This window comes from Miniopterus schreibersii, assembly GCF_964146895.1.
Source record: "Miniopterus schreibersii genome assembly, chromosome: 2".
In the NCBI taxonomy this organism is placed as follows: Eukaryota; Metazoa; Chordata; class Mammalia; order Chiroptera; family Miniopteridae; genus Miniopterus; species Miniopterus schreibersii.
In genome coordinates this window covers 127,156,483-127,167,162 of record NC_138102.1, presented here as the reverse complement: position 1 = coordinate 127,167,162, position 10,680 = coordinate 127,156,483, and the positions used below count along the sequence as shown (strand labels likewise).

At 39.0% G+C, this 10,680-nt stretch overlaps 1 protein-coding gene across 1 annotated transcript in view; it reads right to left on the bottom strand.

Annotated features, from left to right (window-relative positions):
* Window positions 1–5,688: 5,688 nt before the first annotated feature.
* The window catches only part of TSPAN8 (tetraspanin 8), a 31,208-nt gene continuing 26,216 nt past the window's right edge, over window positions 5,689–10,680 (bottom strand). The window contains exon 8 of the mRNA XM_081129839.1: window positions 5,689–7,591. Coding sequence (XP_080985965.1) covers window positions 7,538–7,591 — 54 coding nt within the window. The 3' untranslated portion in view covers window positions 5,689–7,537. The remainder of the gene's footprint in view (window positions 7,592–10,680) is intronic.

Sequence of the window (10,680 nt, the reverse complement as noted above, 5' to 3'; positions counted from 1 at the left end):
TAATTCTACTTACTCTTTTTTTTTTCCTGTGAATAAGATTCTTTATTTATCTATTTATTTTAAACTTATTTTATTGTTGAGAGTATTACAGATGCCCCCCTCCACCCAGCTCCCACCCCACCCCCGTCCTCTCCCTGTTATCTGTGTCCATGGGCTATGCATGTACTCGAGTAAGTTCTTTGGTTAATCTCTTCCTGCCCTCCCTCCTGCCTCTCCTCTCTAAGATCTGTCCGTCTGGTCTGTGCTTCCATGTCTCTGGACCTATTTTGTTTGTCAGTTTATTTTGTTCATTAGATTCCACATATGAGTGAGATCGTGTGATATTTGTTTTTCTCTGACTGGCTTATTTTGCTTAACATAATAATCTCCAGGTCCATTCATGTCATCTCAAAGGGGAAGCTAAAAAAATCCTTTTTCATAGCTGCATAGTATTCCATGGTATAAATGTACCATAGCTTGGGTCTAAGAGATACATGTTCTAAGTTGATGAGGGACCAGCAATGCCCCAATCTCCCTTCCTTGCTTCTCCCAAATATTTGGCTATTCCCCTAATTCATAAAATGTCTCCAAGCAGGACATACAAACTTGAATGCATAAAACAGCTGCACAGGTTACACAGATGAATGGAGAGACCCATGGTTGTTATGCCAAACTGGAGCTCCAGCAGCCCATTCAAGGGGCTGGCATTGGAGAGCTCTAGCCAATTCCCCCTGTTAAAATCCAGATCCAGCTGTGCCAGATCTCCCAGACTTTTATATTAAGTACCCCAGTTTTTAAGTGCCAGGAACTATTTAAAACATTTTATACACTGTGAAGCAATACAAAACACCTCTGAAAGCAAATGCAACCCAGATCCCATGAGTTCAAGACAACTGCCTTAAAATCTTAAATTCTCAAGTGCGAAAGCTAGAAGCGCTGCAAACTATTTCTGCTTTCCACTCTATTCCTTCCTCCTCGACGGTCCCTGGTATGTGCTTGAACACTGTGGAAGTTTAAGGGTGGTGGTGAGACAGGAAAAAGAGAAAGAACAAGATAAAAGTGTATAGTTTAGTATGTCAAAAGTATTATACAGCAACACATGATAAAGAATTCAAGCCAAAAGGGGGTAGAAAACTAACATTTATTGTACACTTTTATATAACCAATAACATACATATGTTATCTCATTTCATCCTTACAGAGATCCCAGTAAGTATGAATTATTATTCTCAATTTACAGGTGAGGAACTGAGCTCCAAAGGAATTAAGCAACTTGGCTGTGGTTATACAATGATGGAGCTGGAATTTAAACCCAGCTATTTTTATCCCAAAAGTGATGTTCCTATACGAACTGCTTTCCAAGTGGTTGAGTGCTCACACAATGAGAAATGTGGGTTTTGCTAATATAAAATATTAATGTATTTAGGGCCATCTGTTTCTCTCCAGTCCAATGACCATTACCATTTTCCTTAGGGAAAAATATATGTTTGGGGAGCTGACCCTGTCACTACTCCAATGATGCTAGTTCTTATTTGATTACATCCAAGCTCTTCCTCCAAATCTCTTTGTTCTTCCATATTTATGAACCATCTAATCAATAATGTTACTTAAAATGACTTTTTTTTACATACATCCTTAGTCTTATGCTGAATTTTAGTATAATTTTGGTTACTGATGAAACTAGCATCCCTAATTCTAGAATCTGTAAAAACAAAACAAAACAAAACAAAAAAACCTATATGTCTACATTGCACACCCATGGAAGATACCACTTCCATTCAACATTGCACTGAAGGTCTTAGTCAATGCAATAAATCAAGAAAAAAGTAAAAATGTATAAATATTGGAAAGGAAGAAATAAAGCTATGTTATTAGCCAATGACACAGTGGTATACATAGAAAATACACAATATAATCTACAGTAAATTATTAAAATGAATTAGTAAGTTTAGCAAAGTTACTGGATTCAATATCAACACAGAAAAACTATATTTCTATATACATTAATTTCTCTTAAGAATGTTTTAGGAATTTTATGTTAAAAGTCTTGCAATTATTCATTAGATTTATTATTAGATATTTGACATTTCATGATTCTTTGTAAAATGATTTTTTTTTTAAATTCCAATTTGTACTTTTTCTAGTTGGTACATAGAAAAACAATTTTGAGTGTGATGACATTGAGTGTGTGAATACAGCAACTTTGCTAAACTTACTTATTAATCTAAACAATAGAAAGATTTCTAACAGAGAAATTCTAAAACATTACTAAGAGCAATTAAAGGGAATCTAAATAAATGGATAGCTGTACCATGGATGGGGAGACTCAATGTTTAAAGATGTAAGCTGTGGCCCAACCAGTGTGGCTCAGTCGGTTGAGTGTCGTCCTGTGCACCAAGAGGTCGATCCCCAGTCAGGGCGCATGTCCAGGTTGTAGGCTCTATCCCCAGTAGGGGGCAGGCAGGAGGCAGCTAATTGATGTTTCTCTCTCTCTCCTCTCCCCTCCTCTCTCTCTAAAATAAAATAAATCAATCAATAAAAACATGTATTTAAAAAAGTCACTTTCTTGGTGAAAACTTCCTTAAAAAAAAAAAAAAGTAAGCTTTAGATTCAAAGCAATCTCAATAAAAATTCTAGTAGGAATATGTGTGTTTGTGTGCACACACATGCACACATACGTGCATGTGCAAATTGACAATTTACTTCTAAAATTTCTACAGAAACACAAGGGCAAAGGATAACCACAGCACTTAACAACAAAGTGAGAGAGCTTATTCTATTTTATATCAAACCTTGTAATGTTCAACATCAGAATGCTGGTCCAAGGACAGGACCAAGCAGAGTTCAGAAATAAACCTCGGGTCAATTTGGAACAATATCCCGGCTTTGCCAGCGGCTCACTGTATTTGTCTAGTTCAGAACTAACTCTCCAAGGGAGGTGCTTAGGAATGGTCTGTATTAGCGCCCGACACAGCCCTCTCAGTGTCCTTTCCAGCCTGGGGTACAGAAGAAGTAACATTTTTTCACCTGTGCACAGTTCAAATTATGTGAATCTTGCTCAATTTAAATGACAGGCATCAGAAAGGCTCTCTTTTATCAAGTATGAAAAAATGCTACTTTCATGCTCTATGTGGAGTCCCATAAATTTAGTCACTTAAAAGATGCTTCTACATTATTGAAAGATTAATTAAAAATGAGAGCAGCCTGCTGCTGTGGAAGACTCACAAATAACTTGTATTCTTGTGTGTTTGCTAGGTGTGTTAAAGAGGCATTTCATTACAGTAAGTGGTGGGAGATAAAATACTTTAGTTGGGCTCCTTGTCCCCAACAAAATCAGGGATATATCAGTAAGGAAAACAAAGAAAGGAAGGATATTGAATAGACCATTAGCTCAGGAGGGATTGTGAGATCAGATAGGATGTTAACCACAGGGAAGCAGAGAAATGGACAGATTTGAAAAGCGTTTGTCAAAATTTAATATATATTTTATGTATCTAAATGAGTGCAATTGTACAACCTTAAACATAATGAAGATAATTTCTACATTTTCCTTAATTGGAAGATACATTTCTACCTACATTGAGTTATCGTTTGATCACAATTTCTTTTTATTTTGTTCTTGCCATGGCTGTGTTCTTAAGTAATTTAATAAAATTGAATATATTTTTTAATATTGTGGTTTGTTCTGGGAAGCATGAAGGTAAAATATGGACTTATTCTTAAATCTGATTTTAATATCCTTCCCTCATAATCACTTTCGGTAACAAAGGTCAACATTAAAACTTCAATGAACTATCACAAGCAAATAGATATCTTCTAGATGAAATTTCTCATTTGGAATTGATGAAACTTAAGTGACTTGCGAAGATTACAAAGCCATCAAGTTCGGAGCCCGGGCTAAAATGACTCCTGACTCCTATCCAGTTCACTCCCCAGGATAACAGGCGCCTTACTTTCCCCTGGCAAGAGGATGCACTGTTATTCAGATGTGATTCTCTAAAGCAGGGTTTCGAAAGCACAGCACTATGGGCATTTGGGACCATATAATTCTTTGTTATGGGGGCATGTTCCTGTGTATTATCGAATGTTTAGCAGCATCCCTGGCCTCTACCCACTAAAGGCCAGTAACATTCCCCTTCCACACCAGTTGTGACAAAAATATCTCCAGACATTGCTAAATATCCCGAGAGGCAAATGTCTCCCAGTTAAGAACAATAACCCTAAAATGTTCTATCCCTAAAATGCTTTGAATTTTTGTCAAAATAGAAAGAACCCAGGAAACTTTGTACCATTTGTCATAAGAATATTAAATCTGTTATACTTTCTATAATTTCATGCCCTTTAATCAAAAAGCTCAGCACCCGTGTGCTTGCTCTCCAAATCTCCGATTGCTAAGACAGTTGGCCCAGTCTGCTCAGCCCAGTCCTTGCATGCCGAGCTGAGCTTTGCATCAGAGGAAACTACATTGCCCGGGCTTCCTTGTGTCCTGGTTTCTAGGTGCTTTCAGCCAATGGGAGGTGCTGGCGCAAGACTGGAGGGGGCAGGAGGGACTGAACCAGGGCACTTCTTTCTCTGTTCTGATGGTAGCCATTGAGTCAGCCCCATGGCTCCTACTCCTCCTGGACAATCTTCCCTCTCTGGTCCTTGCCATGGGTTCCATCTTCCACCAGATCTTGGGCTGTGGTGACATTATGTCTGTTTTTCCAGGCCTAAGAGTGGGAGCAACTTCTTACTGTTGCTAATTTCTAGTTTACCTTACTATCCCATTTGGCTTCTTCTTCCATCCTCTATGGAAGCAATTGCTCTGGGCTGAATTTCCCCCACCCTCCCTAAATTCATGCTTGGGCCCTAACCCCCTGGGTAGTTGTATTTGGAGTCAGGGAGTAATTAAGGTTAAATGACATCTTAAGAGTGAAACCCTGATCTAATGGGATTAGTGTTTCTGTAAGACACCAGAGGGCTCATTCGTTCTCTCCTTGCCATGTGAGGATACACAAGAAAGTGATCCATCTGTAAGCTAGGAAGAGAGCTCTCACCGGGAACGGAACTTGCGGCATCCTGATCTTGAACTTCCAGCCTCCAGGACTGTGAGAAAATTTATTTCTGTTGTTTAAGCCACCTAGACTAGTGTTTTGTTATTGTAGCCCAAACTAACAGAGCAATTCCTTGTATTATATTTCCATTATTTAAATAGCTAGAGTTTTGTTTTCCTGCCTACCCTGACGGATATAGTTCTTTATGTCATTGATGCCATAAAATATTTACCATAAAATATCCTAATGTGTGCCTGACACTAGGCAAAGGCACTTCTTTATTCATTTCCTTATCTATTTCTCCAAATAACACTGTAAGGTAGGGCAAGATGATGTGATATAAAGAGCACAGATTTTGAGTCACTTAGACTGAATCTCAACTCCTCCACTTAACTAGCTGCATGACCTAAGAAAAGTTAGTTAACCTCATTGGGCTCTGGATTCCTCATCTGTAAATTGGGTCTAATAATAGTACTAACCTAAGAGGGTCATTCTGGATTAAATGAGCTACCCTATGCAAAGTGCTTAGAATATTTTTTTAGGCATATAATAATCTCTCAATAAACCTAAGTATTATTTTTAGCTACAATTTATCAAAAGCCTATTAGGTGTCAAAAGCTCCAGTAAGTACTGGGGACATAATGACAAATAAGAAATAACACATGAACAGGTAATTATGATAAAATATGACAATTTATTAATAAACATGGGAAAGACAAATAAAACATGATCCTCAGCCAGGATTTGGGAGATTATTGTCAAGGTCTGAATCCTAGTTTCCCCAATTATTAATGGTTTGGCTCTGGGTTTAGAGCTCTAATTCTCTACTTTCTCACCAGCAAAATGAGGCTACTAATAGATAGTATCTACCTTATAAGGATGTGGGGAGAGGAAATCAGATAATAAAAGTACAGTTTCTGGTATAGTTTGTGGGAGATGACATGTGCTCAGAGGATAGTTTCCTCTGTCATCAGTAGGGGACCACAGAATCAGGTTGTCTGACCCAGCCAGGGCTCCCCCAGGTTTTCCACTCAGATCTACCTGACAATGACTGCCTTTCTTCCTCTTTCTGCCCCCAGAAGAAGAGATTGAGTTCTATTATACTTTTCTAGTTTGAATACAACCACTTTAGAAAATTTCTTGACAGAGTCTATTAAGTCTAAACATAGGAACACAAAGCAATTCCACTTCTGTGTATCTACCTGGAAATGAGTATATATACATGCTTAAAGACATAGGAGAATGTTGACAGCAGCTTTATTCACAATAATGCGAAACTGGAAGCAAACGCAATGCCCATCAACAAGAGGGTGGATAAAGACATTGTGATGTATGTTCCTACACAGTGAACTCCTACGTAACAATGGGAACTAGCTCCGGTTGCATGCAGCAATACAGATGGATCTCACTGACAGAATGGTGGAGAGAAAGAAGCGAGAGTGCTTATTTTACTATTCCACTTATAGAAAGTTCAAGAATAGGCAAGTGAATCTGTGGTCACAGAATTCAGACGAGTGGCTGTCTTTGGGGAGGTGTTTGCTGAAAAGGGCTGTGACATACTAGTAACTGTTTAACAACCAGCTCTCAAAAAAAAACAAAATCCCTAACTTTATAGCATTTTCCAGTTTCCATGGTGTAAGCACTCCCACCATGGTGGATCTCAGGCTGCCAATGTGGTATCACTGAGCACAGGGTTGGGAAGAGATGTGGACACGGTCTGCTGCGAAAGTCCGCGTAAGCCAGCTGGGGCACACCACTAGCAGGTGGCACGGAGGGGCACTCCGATGTGCCGGAATGTCCTGTATCCTGATCTGGATAGTGCTTACACAGGTGTATACTTATGATTTGTTCACTTTATGGCATGTGCACTGTACCTCAATAAAAGGTAAAATGTAAAAGTGTCTGTGAGACCTAGAAAGATGGAAGCAGTTGTAACTATGTTCCAGACAAAGGTCCAGAGAGGAACCAGAGATTCAGTGGCTGGAAAGACACTTCTCACATCTTCTTGTGCCCATAACAGACAGAGAGAAAAGAGAGACACCATCAGGAGACATTGGCATAAATAAGAAAGAGCTGGGTCACTCTCTCAATCTTTCAACTTGTGACTCAATTTAATCTTATCACTAAAGGCTGAGACAGCACACAAAACAGTGTTGCTTCTGAAGAGCCTAGATGCACTGCCTTGACTACCTGTCACTCAGATGAAGATTATCCCACTGGGTGGCTCCAGATGAATGTTTTAAGCACAGTGCCACCTGAACACAATGATCAGACACCAAAAAGCACCAACGTAAAGAACCTTACTTTTATTTTGAGTAAAAATGCACATTCATATTATTTTCCTAGTGTCACTAAAATCCTAAATATGCCCAATATGTCTGGAAGATATCTATAGTCTAGCTAAATGAGAAATTTTAATAAGACAGCTGCTCCTAACATATTCAGCACTTATATATTTAAAGTTACAAAGCCAAAGCGAGATTTTAAAGGAGTTTGACTGATGGTAGCTCGACATATCCACAGATTCATCTTTTCCCGATCTGGCAGAACAGGATCATAGAAAATACCAAACCAAATATCTAGAAAATAAAACAATAGAATTAACATGGAATTTAAGGGGAAATGCTGGAGACATTATAAACAGACAGAAAGAACAATTACGTATTAAAAGATTCTGGCTATTGACAGTTTTAATCTTATTTATCTAAGTCATCTCTCTTCGTGGGAAACCAGAGACTCCCATGGGACAAAAAAGCACTGAGAAAGTTCTCTGTGTAGTCTGTGCTTTAACCAGCGTCTTCTCCTCCAACCTGTCCTGTCTGGTTGCTGGGCCCTTGGAGCGCACACCCTTCCGTGGGGCATGTGCCCAAGCTCAGGGGAGCGCGGGTCCCTGGGCACTCCAGGTACCTGCTTCCATCCAAGGCTGCGATCATCTGGTTTCGATCATCCGCATAAAAATCAAGCAGTCTAGAATTTCTCTTGCCACAGTTAGGGCATTGCCAAGAGGAATGGAAAAAAATGTAACATTTTCCTTTAAAAACTTCTAAATCTACGGAGAATAGCTTAATTCAGAAATGTCCTTTGAAGTGAAAACACACGGCTGAAAATCTGGGCCCCAGTTTCCGGCTCATTAAGTGGCTCTCCCAAGAATGAAGTACCTCAAAACTTGCCCTAACTGTCCTTGCAGCCGGTGACTCGCACGCTGTGGCTTTGATGTAGAAATGACAGAAAGACCAGCGTGTACCACCAATCAAAAGTCTCCCTTCCCGCCCGGGGGGGGGGGGGGGGGGGGGGGGGGGCTTCGAGGGGAAGCAGGAGGAGGGAGAGCTAGCCCCTATGCTGAGTCATCCAAGGGCTCCTCCTGCACTGAGCCGGCCTGCTTAAGAATTCCTTCCTGAAAATGCATTTCAAATGAGGACCTCTGCCCAATGTATGTCTTCTTAAACAAACAAACAAAAGGTAGACACCAACTCTCTGCAAAAATGACTTTCATTCAGAGCGTTCTCAAAGGCATTCTTTTACAATGACTTCAAAAAGCCTTGAAATTTAGTCTTTTTGCCTGGGTCCCAAGCCTCAAGTCTAGGAGACAGGTATCAGGAAAGAATACATGGGCAAAATGCTGGGGTAAGGTAACTATCATCTTTCACTGTCACATCCTTGGAATAGAAGCCTGCCATTTAGCAGCAGACTAGACAGCTAATATCCCACTTTCTTGCATCTCACAGCCTCTGGAAGAAAATATATCATTGTTCATAAAGATAGCAAGTAATTGGAAAAAGACCCATTGTGTGGTAATGTATGCAAAGACTCAGGATAAACTTGCTAGGATGTGCATCAGTTCCCATATTCTGGAGAAGGCTAAAAAATGTAGAATTATCATTTTTCTCTCTTTATCTTTGCTATTCTTGGGACCTTCTGTCAGGATAACTTTTATCCTACAAAGTGATGACTATTAGTGTCAGTGCTTTTCCTTAGTTGAAATGACAAGAGAAAGTGCTGATCATTTTTTGTGCCCTGTAAGTTGCTGTAACCAAACAAGGAGAGATGGGAGAGTCTGATTATTTAACTTGGAATAAAGAGAATTCTAAGACTGTCTAAACATAAAATTTTCTTACAAAATAAAGCATTTTATATAGTTTCATGACATCCTATCTAAGAGAATACCTCAGGTATGTGGCCTTAACAGCCTTGAAAATAACTATTGGCCCACTCCGTCAGAGCCTATGCCTAAACAGACTAATGCCAAAGGTCTAAATGTCAGAGGGTAATTTTTTTTATATGATTTTTTAATGGAGATAGCTTGAATATATTTTCTGCATGGAGATATTTTCCCGTTTCATTCTTAAAAATATTTATTAGAGAGATTTTTTTCTCTATGAGTCTTTGTGTTTTCTTAAATTTGACCTTGGAAAACGAGGCCTAAGTATTAAGCCTTAGAAATGAGCCCAAGTGTTAGGCAACTAAGATTAATGACTATAGAACAGACTAATGTACATATTTTGGATACATTTTTATAGATTGAATATCAGGAGACAATTTTCAAAGCTACAGTTCTTTAAAACAACTACCATATCTACATACAGTCTAGAAATCACACTGACTGGCATAACTAAAAAAATGTTATATTTTATGATAGTAACATATATAAATGCCATACTTATAAAAAGGGTTTTTATTAAAGTATTTCCCTAATCATATTTTAGAGTAACCAATAAGATATACAAATATGTAACAAACACATGGATATTTCAGTCAGTTTCATAGACTGTGTTACTCCTCTTGCAGTCTGACTTGCCATTAGGTATATTTAGATTCTTGGTAATGCCTTTGACCATGATATGAGAGATATCAATCTCCCCTGTTGATTATGCCCTTATTTTCTCTGGCTTTCCTTTTGAGAAGCTTCTTAAAAGCAACTGTGAGTTGTAGCCAGTCATAGTCAATTTGAGTCTAACATGGAATTTGACACCTATATTGACACTTGCATTGAATACTTCATTTAAAGCCTGCTCTTTCAATCATTCAAAGTCTACTCTAGCAACATGGCTGGATGGTGTGTGACTTGTGTTTATAAATGTGTGAGTATATGTGCATGTGATTCCTCACTCACTTCTATGGTCACTATCTCATATTTCTAAATTAGCATTAATCCAGAATACAAAGCAGAGAAATAAAGAACATTTCACAAAAGGCAGAACTGAGAGAACTAGACTTAATACACAGCACCATTCAACTTTGATCATATATCAGATGTAAAGAAAGACAGTCATGTTTCCAGCAGAGAATAGGTCATATTTAGACCTATTCTGGGCTACCAGGAAGTATACTCAATATCCCAATTTACTGCTAATTGTCCCCACCCTTTTTCTAATAGTTGGAAGGGAAATTCGCCAGTAACCGAAATGACCACTTAGAACACTAAATTGCTTCAATCCCAGCTAAAATTCCTTCCTGGCAGTAATGTGCCACAAGTAAGAGGGGAAAAGCTACCAGAAATCCCAAGGAAGACGTTGCACAGCTCTCCATGAGAGTGAAGCAGCGGCCACTCCGCTGAGCTCACCAGACCTCAGAGGCATTAGCCACAGAGACATCCCGCACATAGTTAGGACTCTTGCCCATGCCCTGAACAGGATGCGAGTGAATTTGATTCACTTGATATCTAAATTAA